General features: G+C 42.1%; 1 protein-coding gene across 1 annotated transcript in view; it reads right to left on the reverse strand.

The window, feature by feature from the left end:
• The window catches only part of HYDIN (HYDIN axonemal central pair apparatus protein), a 346192-nt gene that overhangs the window by 150007 nt on the left and 169027 nt on the right, over nucleotides 1-27158 (reverse strand). The window contains exons 18-22 of the mRNA XM_057713331.1: nucleotides 19582-19820; nucleotides 16173-16446; nucleotides 13897-14040; nucleotides 9127-9270; nucleotides 4003-4316 (exon numbers count right to left, since the gene is read on the reverse strand). Coding sequence (XP_057569314.1) covers nucleotides 4003-4316; nucleotides 9127-9270; nucleotides 13897-14040; nucleotides 16173-16446; nucleotides 19582-19820 — 1115 coding nt within the window. The remainder of the gene's footprint in view (nucleotides 1-4002; nucleotides 4317-9126; nucleotides 9271-13896; nucleotides 14041-16172; nucleotides 16447-19581; nucleotides 19821-27158) is intronic.

The raw sequence follows: 27158 nt of genomic DNA on the forward strand, positions 1-27158 counted from the left end.
TGAGGCTTAGAAGGATTCTGATTGGAAAAGAAAGGTTCGTGTTGGTGTATCTGATAAAAGTGACCTTTAGCGAATGAGTGATTCATGTTTTTCTGATGGGCTGCACAGACAGAGCCTGTCTGGACAGCAAGTGGCATTTTATTTTTCTATTCAAGGTGACATTTATGCCTTGAACCTTTCCATTTGGCAGGTGCCAGGAAGCTGACAGAAAAGAATGTTAAATCAGCTATGAAATGGCTCTCCTGTCACTACAAACAAGAGAGGCAGGGAGAGCAGTTGACTAATTAGAAAATATCCTTTGAGGACCTACTCTGTGCTACAGACTGTGCTGGGCTCTGGGACCCAGCGGTGACAGAACAGACATGCTCCCTAGTCTCGTGGGGATGAAGAGCCAGCTGGGAGGCTGAACATGAGCCACAGTGGCAAATGTGATGAGTCACCAAGGAGACGGGCTACCGGTGCCTGTGAGAGGGGACCTCGGGTAGGGAAGTGCCTCGGAGAAAGCTTCCTGGGGAAGGACGTTTAAGCTCAGACTTGAGGCAGCGGGGTGACCTGGGTGAGGAGAGGGGAGAGCTTCCAGCAGAGAGAGGGCATGGTGGGTAGACAGAAGGTCAGTGTGGTGAGGGGAGAGCAGAGTGAGAAGAAGCTGGAGAGGGATGCAGGGGCAGCCCATGCTGAGCCCTGAAGAACACAGTGAGTGCTTGGTACTTTATCCCAAGAGGCATGGGTATCCTTCAAGGCTGAAAACCAGGGCAGCGACATGCTCCTCACTTGGCTGCTGAGGGGGTGATGGACTGTGGCACAGGAGTGGAGGCAGAGAGCCCAGCCAGGGGCTGTCGCAGTGGTCCAGGCAAGAGGCAATGGGGACTTCAACTAGGGTAACAACTGTGGGAATGGGAACGAGAGGTTTTTAGAAGGTGGAATAGGTAGCATTTGGTGACGGATTTGATGTGGTGCGCGGGGTAAGGGAGAGGAAGGAATCTGGATGCCTCCCAGGACAGTGGTGTCATTTACGGGACAGGGGCCCTGGAGGAGAGGCAGGGAGGGGGCAGGGGGAGAGCCTGAGTGTGGAGTGGGGCACTCTGGACACGAGTCACCTGTGAGACATCCAAGAGGAGACATCAAGAAGGTGATGCAAAGGGAGTCCAACTCGAGGATGGAAGATGCCTTAGAGGACTGGGGCAGGGAGGGTGGGGGGGACTCAAGGGGGGGGAGTCAAGGAAGGGAGGGAATACGGGGATATGTGTATAAAAACAGATGATTGAACCTGATGTACCCCCCCCCAAAAAAAAAAAAAAAACACCTACTTCATAGGGAAAAAAAAAAAAAAAGAAGGTGATGCACTTGGAACTCCGAGGGGTCTAGCTGGAGATACACATTTGGAAGCCTCTGCAACTGGGGCTAAGTGAAGCTGCGGGTGGGCGCAACTCCAGGAAGAGCGGAGGGCCTAGGAGGGAGCCCTGCGTCCTACGACTCCAGCAGAGTGGTTGCTGGCTGAGAGCCGAGAAGCAGTCAGGCAGGGGGACAAGGGGAAAAGCAGGAGAGTATGGTGCTATTCAAGCCATGAAAGGAAAGTATTTCAGGAAGGAGGAGTTGGACAACTGTGCTGAATGCTGCTAAGGGTTATCTTTCGGAAAAAGCCTGACTGTCAGTCTCCTGATTACAAATCTCACCACTGCCTCCAAGAAAGAGTCTAAGCTGCTTATCATGGAATACCAGGCCTCTCACACACTGCCGCCAACCTACCTGCCTGGACTCGTCTCCCCTGAGTGCCCCCCACCAATGGAGTCTGCGCTGTGGCTGTGATGAAGGGCCCTCTGTGGACACGGGTAGGTACGTGCCACCTGCTTCTCCCGCGTTCCTCCCCCCATACTGCGGTTTTTGTCTGCAGATCTGTCCCACTCCCACCCCTTCAGTCCATGTGGTCCTGAGGTCACCACTGCAGCCCTTGGTGTGGGGCACGCGGCCAGGCCAACGCCCTCCCCTGACAGTGACCTGTGAGGGGATTGGACAGGAAAGGTGATTAAGATGGTCCCATCAGAGTGGATCTCCTGGAAGTTCTGGGATCAAGGCTCGTGTTCCTTTGCATTGGTCAGAATCTCCTGGCATAGATACAGCCCCAGGAGTGCTGGCAGCACTTGGTGACCACAGGAGAGCAGCTGTGGTCTGACAGCTGAGAACGTGGCTAACACATGAAGGCGAGCAGAGCTGAGACAGGGACCCTGGCTCCAGTGACATTCTTTGAGTCCTAGCTTTAAGCCAGGCCAGAAGCCAGAGTGAACATGGACTTTGGAGTTGCGGGAACCAGTGAATGAATGTTGCTTTTCATTTTTACTTAGGGTCAGGTTTCCTGTCACTTGCAACAGAATCCGTGAATCCTAACTTACATACATGCTATTCCTGTTACTGAGGATGTTTCCCTGCTTCTGCATCTGCAGTATTTAACTGAGCCTCTCAGTGTCGCCTTCTCCAACCCCTGCAAGCATTCACGACCCGGCCTCCCCCAGAGCCCAGCACTATCACCTGTCCACCATGGTCTACACACCTGCTACCCCGACAGCCTTGGTTCAGAGATCCTGCCTTACTCACTTCTGTATCCCTGATACCTCACACAGTCTCTGGTGCATAAGAGTCACCTGTCAAATGGTTTCTGAGTGACTCTGGATGAATGAATGAACGAACAAACAAATGAAATATAAGCAGAGGCTCCGTATCAAGATATTAGAAGATAAAGAAGAAGAGGAAAAAATGATTAAATGAGTGCTTAAGCCAATGAAAAATGGGGTGCATCATCTCCAGTACTGACCAAGTGCATTTTCAAAATGTCATTATTTTAATTATGGAAATGGCCTCTCGAAAATAAAAAAAAAAAACAACAACAAAAAAACCACGTCCCCTGCTCCCAGATGGAATAAATTCATTTAGCTGTGTTACATCAGAATAACTTCACACAATCTGGTATTCGGAACTCATTAGGTCAGGTTGGCTGATTTTTCCATAATTATTTTAAAGGTTCACCATCTACAGAATTTCATCCCAAACCTGAACAGTCGTTGGCACCTAATGAGCAGGCTCCATCCCTCAAGCCCAGAACTGGCTTCACTGCTACACTGGGTCATCATCAGATGTTTTTGGAAGACATCCAGAGCAAGTCATAGTTACCATGGAAACAGGCGCAGGAAAGGAAAGGATGACTGTCATACACAAAATGAGGATTGTGTACAGGAAGCATCGACCAGCCAAGAAATAACATGAGACTTTCCCAGTTATGACTGGCCATTCAACGTTCAGGTGCTGAAAACGGAGCTGCCCAAACATCTAATAAGGAAATATGCAGAAGCCCATTCATCCCGGCCACCAGCGTGGCTTTTGACCCAGATGAAACTGTTGCTGAGACCTGACTGAAATAGGCTGTTTCTATTTCTTTAAAGGAGTGTTTTCCAAATTAAGTTGGATTTAGCTTCTAATTGAACGGGAGAGACACTTCTAAACCCAAATATTATGAAGACGGCTTTTCCCTTCCGGCACTCACCACCTCCTAATATTTTGTACATAAGTACATATCTATACACATACATACATATATGGGCCAGAATGAAACCCACTGAAATATGCAGAAGGTGGCGCTCAAGGCAGCACATAGCTACTCAATTTGTGCTTTGGGTTTGAAATGCTTATTAAGAAAACTCTATAAAGACTATTTTTAGTGATAAATTTTCTAATGATCCAACAACTAGATTCAAAATTAGAGCAGGCTTGGGGATATCATTTTGTTAATTTGGTGGCAACTGGGGCTTTCAAAGATGTTTTATCTGCTTTTCCTGTTTGGAAACCTAGGATGGACCATGGCTCTTTGTACCTTCTGTCAACAATTAGTTGTTGGAACCAAAAGTACTCATGAAAGACCAGTACTCAGAATACAGGAAACCCAGTGCAAAGCCTGAAAGAGAAAAAAATGAAGAGCAGAGGAGAGCTCTGCAGGATTGCCATGCTGGTTGGTACCTTATCTGATTTTCGTCGTTGTCCACCAGGAAGAACCAGCGAAACTTCACCACGAGGGGGCTGCAGTTGGTGATGGTGATGTAGCGGATCACCTCGGTATTGTTCAGGATACAGCCAAAATCCAGCTCCATGGTCTCAAAGGTGAGGTTGGGGTAATTCACTTCTCCACGCAGGTGCAGGCTGTCCACTTGAGGGTGCTCCACATACTTGATTGCTAGAACTTCTTCTGCCACCCAGTTGTTCAAATCATTTTTGTAGGAAGGGTCAAATTTGACCAGCAGGTCTTTTTCTTCACCCATCTCCAGTTTAATAGGCTACAAAGAAGATAATGGGGGAATTACCAACCTCCATACTGTGCATTTCCAACCCGATACACGAAATAGGACAACCGAAGTTATATGTACATGTATGTGCACATACACATACATATAGACAGACACACAGATTAGTAGGAAATACATGTATATATACACTTTATCCATAACTAAGTATCCACACCTTATATAGTTAAACAGCTAGTATATTGCATCGATATCTATATCTACCCATATCTGTCTATCTCTATACACACATATATTTTTAACAGTTAAAAATTAAAGCAAGAAAAATCTGGAGAAAAATGATTTGAAAGAAGAGATTTTGATAAGCGTTGTGAGGTTATAAGGATTGAGGAGTTGTAAAAGGAAAATCTGCAATGCATAACTATAAAATATTCTTAAATGAAAATAAATTAGATTGTAAAATGCTCTTCCTACGTAAGTGGGAAAATGTCTTTGCTTAAGAAAATTTTAAAAAAGCTTTCTAAAGGACTGGGGGAGGGGCTCTGTCGAGGGTGACCCAGAAAGGGATGGATTAGGTAATTTAATTTCTTTTCTAACGTTTGCAATTCTAACTCTTCAGCACAGTGTTATCCACTTTCCGCTGTTTTCTATTCAACTTAAAATGACACTCCAGAGCTGTACGGAGTTTGTTCGGTAGATTGTGTTTGTTCTTTTCTCTCTTTGATTCAAATCCCCATGTGTTCCTTGATGCCAAGGCCACAGAAACACCTTCCCATAGAAAACCTGGCTCTGGGTTGGCTTTTTTAGGAATCGCTTAATCCCCACATTTAACTGGCATGAAAGCTACCTCCTGGTTTTGCAGAAAGTGCGCTGAGGCAGTCAGGAAGAATACACGCACAGGAACGAATCTGTTTACAGAGCACTTTCCTCTCCACTGAGTTTTAAGGTTCAGCTCTTTAACTGCACACTTCAGTGACATGATCAGAAGGTTTCAGTTGATAAAGCCAATCACCTGATTCAAGAGTCAGAGAGAGGGTAATGACTCCTCAGTTGGCTAAGCCCCTGTGAAAGCCTTGCCGGCCACCTGGCACAGGTGGCTTGGCACAATTTAGAAGCCATTCTTGTAGACCATGGCATCTGCAGCACTAGGCATCGCAGTGCTTGGTGTTTAAGTATCTTGGAGATTGATCTAAACATTTTTTTTTTCCAGAAGAATGACTTTGTTGTTTTGTGGAAATGATACCTAGCCACAAAATTTTACATTATATACAAAAGCACAAAGAAGAAGTTAGACACTCACCCAAAATTTTACCAGATAACTATTTCTCAGAGTTCACATTTGGTAAAACATTAGTCCACACATGACAGATAGATAAATAACATTTTACAAAAATGGAATTAGGTAAATTTATTTTAAAAAATCACGTTTGAATTAAAAACAAAACTTAAAAAAAAATTTCTTATACAAGAGGGATTAATTGTAACCTTCCTAGCCCTCAGTTTCACCATCTGTAAAATGGGGGTAATAATAGTGCCTAACTTTTTGTAAGAGGCTGAAATGAGTTAATATATTTGCGATGCGTTCAGAGCAGTGCCTAGCACATAGTGTATGGTATACAAATGCCAATTATTACTATCAACCCTTCATGATTAAGAGAATTGATCAAAAGTGTGGAGAAGTCCAAGGTTAGCCTAAAATCTTTCCTTGGTGGGTCTCTTCTTTTCTGCTTAGAAGCCAGAGAATTCTTTGGTCATCAATAAGACTGGTAACTTCACTAAGATATGTCTCCCTGTTGAATATATCATTTTGTCCCAGGACAAGGTGTGGCCTTATTTTTTAAAAACATTTCATTTTTATTTTTGAATAGATAGGACAATGAAAAGCATGTTACCCTTGTGACCCATCTCCCTTCCTGTAACCCAAGCCAACTGTTCCCCTCCCCTTAGGTAACCAAGGTTACACAAGCATCTTATCTATCCTTGTATGAATATAAAGATGTTGCATGAATACAAAATCACGTTCATATATGTGTTCTTTTGTTTTTTACACATATGCACTCCTGTTCTGCACTTTGCTTTTTCCATTGGGGGATAATCCATCAGTGCATATGGAGCTGCCTCACTTTTTTTTTTTTTTAATTTTAATTTTTGGCTGCACTGGGTCTTCGTTGCTGCACGCAGGCTTTCTCTAGTTGCGGCAAGTGGGGGCTACTCTTCATTGCAGTGCACGGGCTTCTCATTGCTGTGGCTTCTCTGGTTGTGGAGCACAGGCTCTAGGTGTGCAGGCTTCAGCAGTTGCGGCACATGGGCTCAGTAGTTGTGGTTCACAGGCTCTAGAGCACAGGCTTAGTAGTTGAGGCACATGGGTTAGTTGGTCTGAGGCATGTGGGATCTTCCCAGACCAGGGCTCGAACCCGTGTCCCCTGCACTGGCAGGCGGATTCTTAACCACTGCGCCACCAGGGAAGTCCCTGCCTCACTCTTTTTAACAACTGCATTTCACTCCATCAGAGAATTCTGGCATCAGTTATTTAACCAACCTCCTCTTAATAGATATTGGCTCCTAGTCTTTTGTTCTTATAATCGGTGTTGCAATGAATACCCTTGTATATTGTGTCTGTGTTTATAGGAGAAATTCCTAGAAGTGGAATGACTGGGTCAAAGGGCATGGGCATTTCACATGTTGATGGCTACTGGCATACTATCTTCCAGTGTACACTTCCCCAGCACCGCAGGGGGACAGCTGTTTCCACATGCCCTCCCTAACACAGAGCATTATCCAATTTTTGCTCTTTGCCAATCTTACAGGAAAAAAATGTGTTTCATAGTAATTTTAATTTGGTTTTCTTCTAACATGAGTAAAGTTGGACATACTCTCATATATTTAAAAGCTATTTTCTTTTTCTTTTTGTGAACTCTCTGTTCATTTCCTTTGCCTATTTTTCTATTGGGTTGTTGGTATTTTTCCTGTTGATTTGTAGTTCTTTTTTCTTAAAATTATACGTATGCTTTTATTAAAGTTATATGTGCAAGTAATATAAAAGGTCAAAATGTACTATAAGAGTTATTACAAAGAAACAATAGTTCCTGACATCCCCGCAATCCTGAGGACACTATTTCTCAATTCTCACAGCAGGCGGGTCTATGGAACAGTTTTTTGGGGCAGAGAGGGGAGGATCAGGCGGTGCACACAACTCAGACACCAGCGGTTATTCTGGGGTGTTGACACGGACACAGGAAACATTAAATTTCCCTGAACATTTTCATGAGTTTCTCTGGCAAAGAGCATTTATCTTTATGTCTTGGGATAAAAGCCAGCTGCCCACGTCTCTTGAGTGGGGTCGGCGAGGACAGCTGTCTGGTGTGCACGGAATCCCTCTGTTTTCAGCCCTCTGCTCTCACTCGTTGCCTCTAAGCCCAGGCTGCTTGGGCTGAATGACTCCCACTTCTTTGCAGCCTCACTGGAGCAACTGCTACGCTTCAGGTCTTTGTGCCTTTTTGCCACCCACTCCCCTCCTCATTCTACCTTCTGGGATTTGTTTAAATCTCATGATTTAGTTACACCCATCCTCTTCCCCTTTCATTTTCTTGCTCTGGGCGTCTCTCCTTTTGAACTTTCCTAATTTTCTCTTATTCAGATTTCAGGAGGGACAAGAGTGGGTCTACCCTACCACTCAGATGGAGAAAGCTGCTCATCTTGAACGTACATTTTCTCCTCCATTTGTTTTCCTCTGCTCTTGAGTTCACTCCTCATCTCCTCTTTGAACACTTGCGTCTCGTCCTTGAGCTCTTTTGAAAGACAGGCCATGTCATCTGTGATTTCTCTGAGACTGTACAGAAGTCCCTGCTCGTACTTTGGGTTTCTTCCTTGCACAGGTTCCCTTGCAGGAGGTTTTCACCTGCCTCTTGCTTATGAACGTCTCCTCCTTTTATTTTTCTGTTCAAAGATCTTAGATGTTTGTTTTTTTCCCCCAAATCATGTTTGAATGAGACCCACTAAAGAATCAGTGAGGAGGGGAGGGGAGGGGAGGGGAGGGAGGGGCGGCTGTGCAGTCCTGTCTGCAACACCCTCTCACCAAGGGGCTCTGTCCCCCGTCTCCCACAAAGATCCGTCTCCCGGGTGTGGCTCACAGCAAATGTCCGTAAGTCACAGGCTCCCTCTTCTGAGATCCTGCGACTGCTGCCTGCCCTCCCTCCCTCCTCTGTGTCACTTCAGCTGTCTCCCTGGACTGGGAGGCTGAACACCATGGGGTGTGGGGCTGGTCTCTCCTTCAATCCTCCTTCCCTACGGCTCTGCAGTGCCGCCTGCCCCGGGGCCCAGCCATTGCCACTGGTGTCCTCACGCCCGGCCAAAGGTCATGAGGATGATCTTGGGGGACTGTTCAGAGAACACTGCATCCTGCCCCAGGCTGGAGGCCAGGGGAGCTCACAGCATCCTGCTTCAGCCCAGCTCACATTTCTCAGTATCTGAGATGGGCTGGCTGGTTTAGGGATGGGGCTTTGAGTTTTGGTCAAATTTGAGTTTCCGTCAGATCTGAGGGGGATTAAAAGATCTTTCCTCTCATTAGTGGGAAGTCACTGTTTTCTGAAGATCAGAAATCGTCATAATAATGGGCAAGAAGCTCTCACATCGTTAATAATGGTTTTCCTACCAATTGGTATAGGAATTCATTGACATTATGACTCATTTTAGATTTTTTCCTCTCTGTATTTTTTCTTCTCTGTTTCCTGGATTCTTTATATTTTTCTGGACTGAAGTTAGGCAGTGTACCAATACCATTCTCTTCCTTTATCACACACAGACAGCGCCTGCCTAGCAGTTAGGACACCCTTTGTCCAGTTACCTGAGGAATTGAGGGCAGCGGGGATTTATCAGTCTCGCAGATGAAGAAGGGTCCGCTTGTCGAGAGCAGCACGTTCACAGGCAGGGTGGAAATGTTCTTCATGACCAAGGGCTGGTAATCAGGTTCCAGGATAGTGTTAGGTTTCTGCAAAAAAAGAGAAAAGAGGAAACAAACCAGCTTATGGTAAACATAGTAAGCCTTTGGCAACAAACGTCTGATATTGGTTGTCAACAGCAGAATCAGCATTCTATTTATATCGACAGATGTATGGATCCATCTATCTATCTACCTAGATACAGATAATATATATCTCTATATTATATAGGTTCACTTCTCAGTAGTCCACCATACATTCCAAATGATTTATCTAAATCTCTACAAGGGATTCATGTAGATGTAGTTATAGGCATAGAATCTATCTATATCTATATCTATCTATCTATCTATCTATCTATCTATCTATCTATCTATCTAATCTCACTAGAAGTGATCCTACATAAGCCAGAAAACACAGATTAGATTTTCTTACTTTCTTGTTGCCTGGTTTAAAAAAATAAACCTATAATAACCATGTCTCCAGATAGAACTGTTACTATCAAAGTTTCCATAACCTCATAAAACAAAGTTTAATAAATTAGTGATATCTTATGGAAGAAACCATGTGTCATTACGTGGGTTGAAAACATTTTTCCCTGACACAATATTTTTTTTCATGCTTAAAATACCCAATTTGCAAATATTCTTATCTTGCTATATTGACAAATGCTCATAACTATTTCCTGTAAATCTTCCTGATAACATTGGGAGAGTTGATTTAGAAGCATCTTTCACTATGTTAGATCAAATTTCATTTTTCAATTGGAGAAAGCATCAGAAGTGGATCTTGAGCTGGAAGTTTCTGATTAGCCTGGACGTTTCTCATTCTGACATTGGGATCCACATTATTCCTTGTGTACCTTGAAAAGGGGGTCCTTTAATATCAGCAGGAGGGGACCGGAAACCTCAGTCTCTGGCCTCCAAAGGGAATCTCCCTCCTATTCTCTGACTCTTCCAAAAACCCTAGCTTCCGATTTTTCCCAGGTCTCTTTGTTTTGATTTGCTTTTCTCCTTGTTCCACTTTCAGCTAAATCCCCCTGATTCCATGTTTTGCTCTGTCTCTGTCTCTGCTTCTTTATCCAGCATAGTCTTTCTTCCACTGTGGTTCCTGGAGCCCCTGGCTCTGAGCAAGCTTGAGTGACCAGTGTCCACGGTGTCTTAGTCAGTTCAGGCTGCTGTAACAAGTATCACAGACTGAGTGGTTTAAACAACAGCCACTGACGTCTCATAGTTCTAGAGGCTGGGATGTTCAAGATACCCAGTCTCTGGTGAGAGCCCACTTCTTGGTTTGTAGATGGCTGTCTTCTCACTGTGTCCTCACATGGTTGAGAGCTCGTCCCTCTTGTCTCTTCTTATAAGGGCACTAACCTCATTCATGAGGGCTCCACCTCCATGACCTTATCACTTCCTAAAGCCCCCACTTACAACATGATCATATAAGGAATTAAGGCTTCGATATATGAATTTTGGGGGGACACATTCAGTCCATAAAGTTGGCTTGAACCTCCTGCCTCAGTTGTACCCCACTAGCCCCCTGTGTACTCCCAAAGCTCTTTCGGAGGTTCGGTCTGGCACTTATCATGAGAAGCTGCCACTGTTTCTCTCCCTCTAACGTGGTAATATAGGTACTGGGTTCACCTTGCATCTGCAGACTGCATACTACAGTTTGGGGAGGGATGAAGCAGCACTTTCGACCGTCCCCCCAGGCTGCTACATCCCTGCAGGTAGCTTTGAAGTGAAGAAGCCACACTCGGTTGGTTTTGGCAAGAGGCCACTTAGGGGTCAGTGATGAGAAAGAGTTGATGCACAGAGAACCTGTTCTATTTTAAAATGACCCCTTCTCTCTGGCTTGTTTGTCTCACCAGATATCAGGAGACAGGATTTGCTGCGGGACTTCATGAAGCAAGCTGACTGCTAGTTTCAATTGACCTTTTCAGTTCCACAGAGACGTGGTTTCATCTCTGTGGCTTATGAATGGTACAGCAGTTACACAGTAGATCAGATCTGAGGAAACAGTTACAGAAAAATTCTTCCCAAGGCAGGCTTTGTATCATTACAGTCTAAGGTACGAAATCAGATATACTGCTTTGAGCCGAAAACAAGGAGACAGAACAGATAATTGGGTGTCAGGTAATTAAATGTGAATACCAACACCTAACAGGTCTCCTGCACACCATGGGTAATGAAGTCACCTTTCTCCATTGTCCTTGATAGGGAGTAAATGTGAGCAGGAAATGAACAGTGAAAAATACAGTAGTAGGACAGATTTCAAACTTGCGATATTCGGGAGGGAGGAGAGAAGGGTAAAAACAAATGGGGTGTTATGACTCAATTCATTTTTTAATTCAATGAGTCACTGTCATATTCAAAATATTTGCTGTTTTATTCTAGTGATAAATTCAAACAATAGACATTTAAACAAGAATATGCTTTTTAAAAAAAAACAAAACAAAAAACAAGGCTTAAGGATATAAAGAGAAGAAAAGGAACATTACCCCTACATTTTTATGAGTGTTTATGGACTTTGGAAACAAAATCTAATAAGAAACTAAGCTGCATATTTAACATACACTGTAATGTCTTGCACAGAATAGCTATTCAATAAATCTTCACTGAATTTTCTCTGGATGGCCACATTTAGAGAAAACATGATGCCACCAAGTTTGGTGCAGCTGTCACCAGTAAATACCTTTCCTGATTACTTAAAAAAGGAAGAATTTAAAACAGCAAAGAGAGCTTAATAACTGCAGCAGGAATTCTTGTAATTCTTTCTATATGTCTCATGGAGATTGCCATGGTTTGTCTAGCCTCCTGTAACTGAAACCTTTATCCTGCTGCTTCAGTGTCTGCATTCCCCACCACCAGACTGTTAGGTTAGGATTTTTGCTGTGTCTTTACTGCCTAACACACTGCAGGTGCTCAAAAATTATTTGTTGATTTGAATTGAACTTGTACCTCTCACCTGCTGTACTAGTCTATAAGCTCCCTTATTTATCTCCTGGGAGAGCACCTCCTCCATGGTGGGTGTTCAACAAGTATTTAACTAATATGAACAATATATATAGAACGCACTACCAGAACAAACAGTCTTGAACATTCTCCCGCAAGCCTCTGTTAGTGGAAGAAACCCTGGTTTGTTCCACCACGGCCGGTTAGGCACTGCCCCACCCAGTCCTTTCCTATGACAGCACAGATCACACCGTGAGGTCTTCCTGAATGCTTCGTCTTCTCAGTTGACTGTGAGGTTCATTGGGGAGGGACTATTCTCATTGCTGTATCTCTATGACACGACACAGTGCCTGGCACGTGGTAGGTCTTGATAAATACTTCACATAGCAGCCAGCGTGACTGTTTCAATGAATATATCTGACCATGTCACTCCCTTCCCTGAAGCCCTCCAATGGTCACCCAGAACAAAATATGAAGTTCACAACATGTGTCCCAGCCATGCGACACACATCTGGCCCTGCCCGCGTTTCTAGATGGGCTTTACTGTCATTCTCGGCATAGTCTCTGTCTAAGGTGGCCTTTCAGGTGTTGTTGTTGTTGTTTTTGTTTTTTTTTTATGCTGACCAAGCTCCTTCCTGACTCAGGCCCTTGGCATATGCTGTTCCCTACAATTCTCTCTCCCTCCCTTGTCACCAGACTGACTTCTATTTGTCCTTCCAGTCCCAACTCGAGGCATTTGCTCAAGGAAGCTGTCTATGACCTAACGTACAAATAAGGTCATGTCTCCTGATACATGCTCTTCATAGCACTGTTTAGAATTGTAATTTAAACAATTTAATTTTAATAGTTTGTTGACAGCTTGTAACCTCAACCAGAATCTTACCTTTGACTATGTCAGGTTGTCAGCATTCACACAGCCCTTGACTCAGAGGAAACGTTCCACACTTACCTGTTCTGAATAGTAAATAATTCCCTGCTGGAAACCTGCCTAGGACCAGGTCAAGTCCTGCTGTGATGTCTCTGCCTCCTCTCAACCATCCCAGCCCCCTGCCCTGAGCAGCAGTCATCCCCATCTTTCCCTTTCCTTCCTGCCCCCGCCCCGCCACCTACCACTCACCCTTAATGGCACGTAAAGTCATGGAAAGTTACACGCATATACATTAAAGAATGGAGTCAAATAGTTTAAGCTGAATATTCTCAAGCAGTGTTAGGTGATATACAAAATTGCTGGACTTATGTCTCAGTTTCCTCCTGCGTATCACAGGAAAGAGAAGCTCCTGCATAGACTGTTGTGAGGGACAACTGGGAGAATGTATGTAATGAATCAATGCCCAGCACATACCAATCAATAGTGGTAGCTGTTCTTACCAGTTACTGCAATTATCAATAATTCCTCTCCATCCATTTCTATACTGTGATTTTTTTTTTTACCTAGTTAAAATGATGGACTGAAATGCATTTTCAGCGCACTGGAATACCTCTTCATTTTGGTCTTATACATCAGGAATGATGGAAGTAGAATTTCCATAGCAATTCACTTTTCAAAAGAATGTAGGTTTAGATTCAGAATTTTTAGTTGAATGTGTATTGGCCTCTGAAGCTTAAAAGACACTGGCTGGGTGTGGGTGTAACAGGATTCCCGCTAATTTAGCTTCCGAAATGAAAGCGTGAGCATGCGGACCGTTGCCGGGAGCGCCTGGCCCTCCCCAGCACTGCCCCACTGACCTTCTCCAGTCGGTACACGAGCTGCTTGGTGGAGAGCTGGATGAACGGCGCCACAAACTCACAGACGATGGTCACGGTCATCAAGAGGCTCTTCCCCTTCTGTGTCCCGATGATGCTGCGGCACACCAGCTTTTCTCTGACCACCTGTGGACAAGATGTACCAGCATGTGTGGAACCGCCACAGCTCAGAAAACCTAATTCTCAACAATCAGCGAAATGATTCTCAACCACCTGCCTGGAGGCACCAGGGAGGAGCACATTTTTCTGAGCGGTGCTTGTCAGGGATGGGTCTCCAGCACACAGTTAAAGTCTGATTGGTTAGATATGTCCCAGATGGGTCCTGTGTCTACTTCTGACTGTCCCTGAGGACACGATCAATTCACATGCAGTTCATGCAGTATATACATGGCACATCTATTATGCCTCGGGGCTGTGAGGGACTGGATACACAAAACAGCGATGGACGAGGCAGATAAAAATCCTTCGTGGGCTATCACTGTGCTGTACACCTGAAACTAACACGACACTGTAAATCAACTGTACTGCAGTTGAATAAACATTCTTCATGGGCTTAGAGTTCAATGCTAGTTATACGATTTCTGATCAGGCTAGCTGGAAACTGGCCGGAAAAATTTTGCCTTTCACTTTTGAATATTCAAAAATCGTGTATGGTGACTAACACTTCGTTGGACCCAAGAGGCCTAGATTTTTATAAAGCAGAAAGGGCCCAAAGTGAATTTATATCACGAATAGCCTTTACTGAGGTCTGCTCAGGTTTCAGACGTTAATGAATTCAAGTCTCTTCTCAATTATGTAGCAGAACTTGGAAGAACATTCAGGGGAGCTTTTAGTAAAGCTGAATTTAGAACCCCAGCAGCTCAGATTTAATGCCTTTATGATACAGTCAACTCTTGATCACAGCACTGTAAATGTGCTCCTGCAATAGACTGTCAGTGTCTTGAAACGAGGGGCTGCATTCTACTCATCTTTGGATCCTTAGTGCCTAGCACGGTGTTTGTCAAGTGGTACATGCTCAGTGAAGGTTGGCTGAAGCCCTCATTAACAGAGAGCAAGAACACATTATACACTCCATAATGGGAAACAATCATCTTTTTTAAACTGAGGATGTAGCACAGACATATATATACTACCAACTGTAAAATAGTCAGTGGGAAGTTGTTGTATAACAAAGGGAGTCCAACTTGAGGATGGAAGATGCCTTAGAGGACTGGGGTGGGGAGGGTGGGGGGGACTCGAGGTGGGGGGAGTCAAGGAAGGGAGGGAATACGGGGATATGTGTATAAAAACAGATGATTGAACTTGGTGTACCCCCCAAAAAATAGAAACAAACAAACAACAACAAAAAAACAAACAAAAAAAAACTGAGGATGTGTTTTACCTGAAAATGTTCTGTGAAAAAAAACAACATAAGTGAAGCAAAGTGCCATCTGTGACCCTTGAGGAGCTACGCAGTGAACCAGCTTTTCCATCTTGTCTGCCGGGAGACAATGTCTTCCTGTTTCCTATTTCATGAGGAGGAAGTTCAGCATCACATCCTAATTTGGTAGCAGCAGGAGCTCAGGTAACCATCATTGCTCATTCACAAAGTCAGCCTTTGTGAAGAGGCTTGTAAGTGATTTCAGAAGTCTTTCTTTTAAGTTTTTGATGGTTTCCAACCTCCAAGAGGGATTAGGAATAAACAGACACGTGGTTGGATCTGCCTAAATGTCTTAAGCAGAATGGTGATAATGTGAACACGAGCAGAACATCAGAGTTGCTGGAGATTAAATGCGGCTCCTTTATTGATACGTAGAAAGATAATGATTATAAATGTGATGCTGTTGAGTCGAGCTGAGCGGGAGGGAACTGAGGCTATCCCACTACCTGCATAGCAGCGGCAGCCGAGAGTGTCTATAAAATAAACGCTTTCTTAAAAATAAATATTAAGTGAATGCTGCTAAGTGTTAAGAGGCTTTGCTCTGGCTGAACACTGGATGTCCCTCTACCAGAGACCTGCTGGCTCTGTTGACTCTGGGGATGAGAACCTGCTTTAAACGGTATTTTAAGATTGGGTTCATGGTAGCTGTAGAAACAAACAGAAAATTCAGCAGAGCTGAACCTTGAATGCAACGGGCGCTGCTATGGCAACTCAGTGCTGTACGCAAACCTTGAGAAACCACAGCCTTTCTTCAGATAAATGTCAAGGGACTCTCCTAAGAAATAGAGTAAAGATTTATTCAGGGGAATAATAGCTTCTAAACGTGCTGTTCTCTTACCCTGGGGGTGGTAGAATAGCCTTCAAGTATCACGTCGATCGTCTGGCCTGGGTACAGCTCCATCCTGATGGGGTGGAGCTGAAATACAGGGCTTTGAGGGTCCCTGGGGGCCTGGGAGCACTGGGTCTGGGGCTGGCTTTTAGCACGTCCCTTCTTAACCAGTCTCTTCTTGCTCAGCTTTTCTTGGGGACAGAAATCTTCATTCATCCAGAACAACTGTTGGACCCGACGTCCCTTGTTGGTCAACTTGAAGCGGTAATAATAGGTGTCCAGGCTAGAAAAGAGGAGGCAGGGATTGAGAAGATGCAACTTTGGGGTGTTCTGTTCAGCTCTACACTCTTGGGATTTACTCCTCGGAAGTATTTAAAAAGTGAGCAATGAAATAGACATTATTATTATTTAACGTAGGAAGGCTAAATGGTGATACTGCTAGGAGTTACTACAATAACAGGATAAGATAACATCTATACATGGGGTCATTAGACTTGAGTCAGTGACTTGAGTTTGGTCCCTGAGTTGCCATCACCAGGAAAGGGGTCGTGGTGGAAGGGCGCCCCCTCCCCATCCCTAGTCTTTCTCAGCAGGTTAAGCGGCCACATAACACACAAGATACAGTTCACGTGAAAACCACTTCAATTTACGAGAAATGGTACTGAGAAGTGAAAGCAAAATACCGACTGGAGGAGAAGCATATTCCACATTGTGTTGAGTAAATTTCTAGTAACTAGTGAAATGTATTGTGATGGACTCAATTTTAAGGGAACTTCGAAAAGAAACAACACGTATCCTCTAAGCCTTACCAAAGGTCAAGGGGACTGCAATGCATCAGAACACCAGCTGGACCGGTTGTTTTTCTCAGACTGATGTGCTTTAAAGATGCTAGTACTCGTGCATTCATCCATTCATTCATTCATCTAGTCCACAAATATGTACTAGAAGACCTCTTCATTGTCTGTCTCCTTGCTGGACACTGGGATTTCTAAGATCTTGGAGGTTCAAATGTGTTTTTGTTTGAGTTTTTTTGTTTTGTTTTGTTTTTGTTTTTACTGACTTATAAGCTTACTTTAAAATATTCTTTTCAGGGAAAAAACTCATCTCAGGACCTTTAAAATTAATTTTCTATTTTGTGGGGCTTTGAGTTCTCAGCCCATCTGTCCTGATTTTGGGAAGACACCACATCTAATAAGCAAGTTGAAGCTTGATAAATAATAAAGTGTTTGCCAGTTGTCAGGTATAATCATTATTAGCTAAGTATATGTCCAGCAGGGCATGCTCACTGGAGTCTTTACTTTGTAATTTGACTTCAGGGCTAAATGTAGGTTTTGGGGGGAAATAATAAATAATATACACTATTTTGTAAACTAGGCAGGGTCTCTGTCACTTATTCATAGTATATCTTTCAATCATCATAGCAACCCAGTAATAATAAGTATACTGATTAATTTTATTGAAGAAACAGAAGCTCTGAAAATTTAAAGGAGTTGTCCAAAAATATGCCATCAGAAGAGGTGGCATATGGATATTTCTTTAGATCCTTATGCCCAAAAAGTTGGCAAGATTTTCCTGTAAAGGACTGAATAATAAATATTTTAGACCTTTTGGGCCACGTGGTCCATCACAACTACTCAACTCTCCACTGTAGTGTGAAAGAAGCCTTAGAAAATACATGTACATGAATTGGCATGGCTGTCTTCCAATAACGCTTTATTTATAGAAACAGGCAATGGGCTGCAGTTTTCCCACCTCTGCTTTTGATGATTCCTCTGGAGATTGCTGGCATCAAGATTTTATGTCAAAAAGAAGAACAGGGTTTAGGCAGAGCAGAAATCGGCAGCTAAAAGCTACAGGTGGCTTCTGTATTCATAGAAGACTATCAGCTAACCCTCCAATTTCAGGCAAGTGTCAGAATATCCTTTGGGGCCATTGGAAACTTTTGTAGATTAAGAAGAACATGTAATTAAGACCAGTTTGCAGTATATTGTTTTCTATAATTATATTTGAATGCACTTAACAAAGAAATTTGGAAACAGAGGCATGGTATGCAACGACAAAATACCCTGGCATATGGTCAATGGATAGGAGAGGAGCGTTTTTTTATCTAGTTGACACAAAAACTATAATTGGATGCCTCTCTGAAAACATATGCAATTAACGATCTCACTTGCCTATTACTTAATTCCTATTGGTGTATGGTATTTTCAATTAAGTGCCATATTTTGTAGATGGAGCAGAGGAAAGGAGGTATGGATGGGTTTGTGGGGAGGGCTCCTAACAGTATTTTGTCGGGTACATGTTCTCTAAACACAGTGTATCCATCTTGGTTTCAGGGCCTTAGACCAGAAGGAAGGAGCATCCCTTTGAGATCTGTTCACAGAATTGAAACAAGCAGGCACCAATTCAGATGGCTCCTGACAGTCAACTAGTGACAACACGAGGTTCTTTTGAGGAACCAGGAACAAATTCCCACACATATCCCCCACGGTTAGTATTCAAACCCCATACACTTTAAGAGTCACATTTAGATTGTTCTGCTCAGAGGTGTCTACACTGTGCCACCTTTTATTTAAAGATTTAGACTCTCTAGCTTTTTCTTGAGTGATCAGGTGGCACCATCTCAATTGCTGGTGCTGTGGTGCGGAGGCAAGCAGAGGACATAATACCAAAAAGGAAAAAAATTACTGGTTTTGCAATACCTGATAAGATACATTTGCAATATATATATATATATATTTTTTTAATATTTATTTATTTATTTATTTGGCTGCACCAGGTCTTTAATTGCGACACATGAGGTCTCCGTTGCCGCGTACAGGATCTTCTTTGGGGCGTGCAGGATCTTTAGTTGTAGCGTGCAGGATCCTTAGTTGTGGCATGCAGGCTCTTAGTTGCAGCATGTGAGATCTAGTTCCCTGACCAGGGATCGAACCTGGGCCCCCTGCATTGGCAGCGTGAAGTCTTAACTGCTGGATTACCAGCGAAGCTCTAACAACATATTTTTTACCTTCCTAGTTACACTCTACTTAGGTTATTACTAAGATCCATCTGTATTTTCTACATTCATGGAGAGGAATTAGCAATGTATTGGAATCAAAGAAGGGAAATCATGTTTGAGATTCGAAATTTGTCACAGAAAAGCCACTATAAGTTTTAGAGAAGAATGCACTTCCTATGAACCATCTCTTCTCTAGTGTAGGAGGGACACAGCTTGGAGAATGTAACCAAACTGTAACTAGGAAATGTCTTCTTGTGCCCGATGAACTCATCTGGAGGAGGAAGAGTGAAGATGGGGAAGGCAGGGCTGAGGAGGCTAGTTCTATTTACTTAAAATTAATTTTCCAAAGTAGAAGTGATGCTTAGCTTATAGAATATATGTGATATGTATAAAAATTGGTCTGTTATATTTCCTTACCTAAAATGTGCTCCCAAATTGAGTTCTGGTGCAAAGGGCTTATCTGAAACAATGGTGGAGCCAATTCCTGAAGCCTGGACAGGAATCTGGTAGGTGTTGCTATTTTCAATGTCCAAAATGATCGTGTCTTTGAATGTCAGTGTGTCGTTGAGGTTGGCAGTCAGTGTCAGTTCAACATCACTTTCCGCAGGAACAGTGCCTTCCTTGGGTTCAACGGTCCAAAGGGACTTTTTGTGTGCCTGTAACGCAAGACTGCACATTAACAGTGAAGATAACCTTGGCTTTTCATTCTGCATATGTCAAAGCCCTCTATACTTCAAATGCCTGGCACTGCAGACCTCAATATCAGAGACAAACATTATTTTTTTGAATCAAAGCAGCTGGGTGTTTGTTGGCTTTTCTTTTCTTTTTTTTTTTTTCCCAAAAAGCAGTATAATTCTGAAGGGCAAGCCTACAATTCTACTTTTGAATGCTCTGTGAAGATTCTTTACATCTCTTTCACAAGATGACAGCCCAGTTCTCTAACAAGCTTATACTAATTATCTGCTCTAATTTCCAAATTCTGAGATACCAACAGAAGGTACAACATCCTTCCTGGAATTTGGAAGTTTTAAAAGAAAATGTTTTTCGGCCAAGAGGCACACGAAAGGCTGCTCAACATCACTAATTATTAGGGAAATGCAAATCAAAACTACAACGAGGTATCACCTCACACCGGTTAGAATGGGCATCATCAGAAAATCTACAAACAATAAATGCTGGAGAGGATGTGAAGAAAAGGGAACCCTCTTGCACTGTTGGTGGGAATGTAAAATGATACAGCCACTACGGAGAACAGTATGGAGGTTCCTTGCAAAACTAAAAATAGAATTACCATATGATCCAACAATCCCACCACTGGGCATATACCCAGAGAACACCATAATTCAAAAAGATACATGCACCCCCATGTTCACTGCAGCACTATTTGCAGTAACCAGGTCATGGAAGCTACCTAAATGTCCATCAACAGATGAATGGATAAAGAAGATGTGGTACATATATACAATGGAATATTACTCAGCTGTAAAAAGGAACGAAATTGGGACATTTGTAGAGACATGGATGGACCCAGTGACTGTCATACAAAGTGAAGTAGTCAGAAAGGGAAGAACAAATATTGTATATTAACACATATATGCAGAATCTAGAAAAATGGTACAGATCAACCGGTTTGCAAAGCAGAAATAGAGACACAGATGTAGAGAACAAATATATGGGCACAAAGTCGGGGGGGTTGGGGTGGGATGAAGTGGGAGATTGGGATTGCCATATATACAGTACTAATAAGAAAAATAATATCAAATTGCACACTTTAAATATATGCAGTTTATTGTATGTCAATTATATCTCAATAAAAGTTCTTTAAAAAAAGTAATAGATACATGGTATAGCCATGCAATAAAATGTTATTTGATAGTAAAAAGAAAAAAAAAAAGAAATGTTTTTCAAGCGCAAAGTTTCCGTGATGTTATAGTAGGGATGAACAGCTTTCATTAATAAACACAATATAGGAAGTGATCTTGGTTTCTATTATTTCATAATAATCCATAGAATTTCATTTGGTAAAATTCCAAACTTATTTTGAAATGTGTGATAGGACTAAACTATAGAGTTGGAAGTGACTCCCACCAGTGTGTTCCCTTTAACTGCTTAGCTCCTCATAGCTCACTCTTTCCTCCCTAAGATCTTTGACCAAATAATACCTCTCAGTGAAGCCTACTCTGACCACCACATTTTAAGTGGCAAACCTCCCCCCTAGTACTCCTGATCCGCTTTACCCTGCTCTACTTTTTCCCCTTAGCACTTACCATCTTCTAACATAGTACATGATTGGTTTATCGTGCTTCTCTTTGCACTACAATATAAGCTCTCCAAAGAAGGGATTTTTGTCTTTTTTGTTATTGTTGTTCACTGATATATCCCCAGTATCTATAACTATGCCTGGCACATAGTATATGCTTAATAAATATTTATTAAATGAATTCATATATCTGCCTTTTAATCAAATCCTTTGATGTCAGAGAACTTATTTATTATCTAAGGCAACTTGTCCCTGGTTTTAACAATTCAAACTATTTGATATGTCTTCCTTATGTTAAGTAGAGATATGTTTGTTTGCTTGTTTTTGACCTTCCACACACTGGTATTTGGTCCACTCCCTTGGAGCCAAATAGAATAAATCAAATCTCTCTCTTTGTTTAACAGCCCTTCAAATTCTATATTCAGCTTTAGAAGAAAACCTCACATGGCTCCAAAGTAAATTGAAAATTTGGTTAAAGTGTCAAATAATAAAAAAATGACTCATGCTATAAACATTTAATTTTTTTATATAAATTTATTTATTTATTGGCTGTGTTGGGTCTTTTTTGCTGCACATGGGCTTTCTTTAGTTGCGGTGAGCGGGCTCCTCATTGTCGTGGCTTCTCTTGTTGCAGAGCACGGGCTCTAGGCGCATGGGCTTCAGTAGTTGCAGTACATGGGCTCAGTAGTTGTGGCTTGTGGGCTCTAGAGCACAGGCTCAGTAGTTGTGGCACATGGGCTTAGTTGCTCTGCGGCATGTGGGATCTTCCTGGAGCAGGGATCTAATCCATGTCCCCTGCATTGGCAGGCGGATTCTTAGCCACCTTGCCACCTAGGAAGCCCTTTAATTTAAAAATATAAATTCTGTTTCTTTGATGATAATCTATCTTCCCAGGCTGCTTTTAAGATTTTCCTCCTTGTATTTGATTGATTATAAAACAGATTCACTACAATGTGTCTAGTTGTGGGTTTATTTGTATATCCTGCTTGGAATTTGCTATCCCTCCAGAATCTGACATCTTTATTTCTGAAAAATTCTTAGCCATTATGTGTTTAGATACTGTTTCTGCCTCATTCTTTCTCCCTTCCTTGTATTACTCCGTTATATATGGGTATGACTTTCCTAGCATGTCCTGTCTGTTTCAGCCTTCATCTGCATTTTCCATTCGTTCTTCCCTGGGCTTCATTTTGGATGATTCCTCTGAGCTATCTTCCAGTTCACTATTTTTTCTTCAGCTGTGTGTGATTCACTGTTAAACATACCTATTATGTTATTAATTTCAGTGTTTTTTTTTGGTGCGTATGTTTTTGAATTCAGGTTTTATTATTTACTTATTATACCTCTTTCAGCCTTTTGATCTTTTAAAATTCTGATTATGATATTCGACTTATTAGCTACTTTTCCTAGTCCTTCCTAGTCATCTGCACATTTGATAAGCAAATTGTTTTCAGGCCTTTTCAAGTACATATAGCAAATACATGTTCAGTGGTTCTGAGGTCCAGGTGTTGTGGGAGACACAAAAATGTTCAAAGCACAGTTCCTGCCCCAAAGAAGCTGATAGTAATGACATTCAGAGAGACCATCATGTAAACAACAAAAATGCAAGTCAGAAGGAGGTTGGATATACAAGCAGCCACAATGAGGTATCACCTCACACTGGTCAGAATGGCCATCATCAAAACATCTAGAAACAACAAATGTTGGAGAGGGTGTGGAGAAGAGGGAACTCTCCTGCACTATTGGTGGGAATGTAAGTTGGTACAGCCACTATGGAAAACAGCTTGGAGGTTCCTTCAAAAACTACAAATAGAACTACCATATGATCCAGTAATCCCACTCCTGGGCATATACCCAGAGAAAACCATAATGCAAAAAGAAATATGTACCATAATGTTCACTGCAGCACTGTTTACAATAGCCAGGACATGGAGGCAACCTAAACGCCCATCAAAAGATGAATGGATAAAGAAGATGTGGCACTTATATACAATGGAATATTACTCAGCCATAAAAAGGAATGAGATGGAGCTATATGTAATGAGGTGGACAGGCCTAGAGTCTGTCATACAGAGTGAAGTAAGCCAGAAGGAGAAAAACAAATACTGTATGCTAACTCATATATACGGAATCCAAAAAAAAAAACCAAAAAAAAACAGGTACTGATGAACCCAGTGACAGGGCAAGAATAAGGATGCAGATGCAGAGAATGGACTGGAGAACACGGGGTTGTGGGGCGGGGCGGAGGGGGGGCGGCGAAGGGGAAGCTGGGATGAAGTGAGAGAGTAGCATAGACATATATCCACTACTAACTGTAAAATAGATAGCTAGTGGGAAGTTGCTGTATAACAAAGGGAGATCAAGTCAATAATGGGTGATGCCTTAGAGGGCCAGGACAGGGAGGGTAGGAGGGAGTCGCGGGAGGGAGGGGATATGGGGATATATGGATAAATACAGCTGATTCACTTTGGTGTATCTCGAAAGCTGGTACAAAAGTGTAAAGCAATTATATTCCAATAAAGAGTTTAAAAAAAAAAAAAGAAGGATGCTGGGGTGAAAGTGCCTCAGGGAAATCTAAACAACAAGATGCATTGCTGGAGCAAAAGACACTAAAACTGTTTGACTGTATGACAAATTCCCAGACACATTTTCCTTTCTGTCTAAATGTGAAATTGAGTATAATTATCAGGTAGTATTATCCCTAACTATATTATGCTATCGCTTAATAAAGTTCAAATTTGTTCTACTCTAATTATGTATGTAAACAATTATCTCAAAATTAACACAAAGCACCATATCCCTATTTTGGTTGCTATATCATTAAATCAACTCTAACAGTCCTGTTTTATTTTGAAGAAGAAATTACTCAGAAATATTTATATGGATAAATATTCAGAGAAAATATTTAGTGATGAGTAACAATGCATTGGGAAAAGGTGGAAAAAAGAAGACACGCAGAGATCATTTGGAAACTTCCAGGATAATAATGGAGAGGCAAAGCTGAAGTCTCCACTTCACTGAAGAAGAGTGTGATTACTCCCTCGTGAATCTTCCTTGGTTCTGATACTGAGCAGGGCCCTGGGGGCTCCTGGGCACAAAGCCTTCTGTGTCCCCTGTTTCTTTGATTATAGGAAAACAGCCTTCATTCAGCCTCCATGACCTTCCCTGAGTTCCAGGGGGCAGATTCCAGCAGTTGTTAATTAATGAAGGGAGGGGATGCGCGAGACCTGGGAGAAACAGGCAAGGAAGCCTACAGAGGCCAGGTTTTTCTCGGAAATAGTTTCCCGTACTCTTCTGAGTAGGGAAGCTCAGATAAGCCCTCTAAAGAAAAGCGCATAGAAGAAAGCAACAACTTAAAAACAGATGTAAAATATACTCTATGGGCTGGATTTGAGAGGGTACTCCAGTCCAAAATGATCCTTCCTCTATTTAGTTTCTACGGTGTATCTCTCCTAGCAAATGTAAAAACACATGTAGCTCTAAGAGGGCGTAGGTACAATGTAAAGCTGCGGGTCGGAAATTTCCTGACAAGTGTAGATGGGGTTTGGAATAGAACTGCACTGATTGATGATGGTTGTAAATAAGAAGAATGTACGTTGCAATTTGCAGGCAAGAGTTAGAAATTTCAGCCAGGCAGAATCTCGCAGGATGGCAGTGCCTTGGAATGTCACCAAACGCAGATTCAGAGGCTGGATTTGGTCAGTGGGCCTTGAATGGTGACTCTCTTGGGAACAGGCTCACAGGTACTTAAATAAGGAGAACCTAATCTTTAAACCCAAATGCCAATTTCCCAATTAACAACTGAGGAAAATCCTACTTCATAGACCGGAATGCTAATTACATTTCCGCCTGGTTTGAAAGTCTGCATGGGAACTAACAAATAAATTGCATTTTAAAATTCAAATAAATTAAATGAAGCAAAGAAGAATAGTTCTCGAGATTATAAATTGTTTATAAAGAGGATGTAGATGAACAGTGAGGAAATTTTATTTTAATTTTGGTACTAATGGAAATTATAGATTTAACTCTAAGTCAAGAGTCCTATTATTATTCATAACCTTTTAATATGGGACAGCTCTAGAGACATAGATATAAAAGAAAACAACGAAACATCAAATATCACAGTAGATAAACGAGGGCTGAGATAAGATATTTGTATGCTAATTATCTCTATTCAGAGGACACTTGCCAAAAAGAAATGTTGATGCTTGTATGACTCAAATTGTTTTTCCAAAATTTCTCTCTAACTTTTCTACTCATAGTAAGTTAGCCCTAGTAGAGTATTAAAACATTAAGGAAACAGTAAGCAAAGTAATGTTGTCTTTACAGAACATTAACCTGTATTTGTGTGTAATTTTATCTTACAATATTAGTAACAAAAAGATAGTAATCCTCATAAATTTGATTCTAGGAATTATAGATCAATTATTACTGGCAAGAGAAACTACAGGGTTGAATGTCACTGTATTTGGCTCATGTTTACGTTCAAAGAAATAATTTTGCATGTTCTTAATTTATCCACTTTTCAAAAAACAGTCTGTGCTAGCCCAGTCACAGCAATGTAGGCTTCTTCTGGCACGCACTTCAAAACTCTTCTATGTATAACTGATTCACTTTGCTGTACAGCAGAAACTAACACAACATTGGAAATCAAGTATACTCCAATAAAAATTTTTTAAAAATAGATAACTAACAAGGACCTATTGCAAAGCACAGGGAACTATACTCAACATTATGTAATAACCTACAAGGGGAAAGAAACTGAAAAAGTGTATATGTGTGTGTGTGTGTGTATATATATATATATATATAACTGAATCGCTGTGCTGTATACCTGAAACTTACATGATATTGTACATCAACTATACTTCAATAAAAAAATTAAAAACAAAAACAAACAAAAAACCTCATAGCCTCGACCCACTTCCTAGTTCCAAAGCCACTGTCACATTTGTGGGCATTTGTTACAGCAGTACCCCACTCTCAGCACCAACATCTGTCTTAGTCAGCTGGGACTGCTGTAACAAAGTACCACAGACTCACTGGGTGGCTTATAAACTACAGAGATTTATTTCTCACAATTCCAGAGACTGTAGTCCAAGATCAAGGTGCCAGCATGGCTGCGTTCTGCTGAGAGCCCTCTTTCAGACTGAAGACTGCTGCCTTTCCTTGCATCCTCACACGGTGGCGAGCACAGCAGAGGAAGCAAGCTATATTCTGACCTTTATTAGGGCACTAATCCCATCATGAGGACTCTACCCTTATGACTCTTCTAATCCTAATTACCTCCCAAAGGCCCCACCTCCTAATACTGTCACATTGGAGGGTAGGGTTCCGGCATATGAATTTTGGAGGAATACCAACATTCAGTCCCTTACATTCTGCCCCAGGCCCCCCAGATTCATGCCCTTCTCATATGCAAAATATATCCATTCCATCTAAACAGCTCCCAAAGCACAGGTTTGGTTTCACAGGTTCACAGCTGGAGAGGAATTTTTCCTCAGGATGAATGTACCTGGAGTCTCACTCAAACCTGATTTAGTAGATATTTAGATGAGACGCTAGACTTTAGAGTTGATACTGGAATAAGTTAAGCCTGTTGGGGCTGTTGGGATGGAATGAATGGATTTTGCATGTGAGAAGGACATCAATTTGGAGGGGCCAGGATGGAGTGTTACGAACTGATTGTGTTCCCCCCAAATTAATGTGGAAACCAAACTGTATTCTCACTGTGATG

This window comes from Hippopotamus amphibius, chromosome 16, assembly GCF_030028045.1.
Source record: "Hippopotamus amphibius kiboko isolate mHipAmp2 chromosome 16, mHipAmp2.hap2, whole genome shotgun sequence".
Classification (NCBI taxonomy): Eukaryota; Metazoa; Chordata; class Mammalia; order Artiodactyla; family Hippopotamidae; genus Hippopotamus; species Hippopotamus amphibius.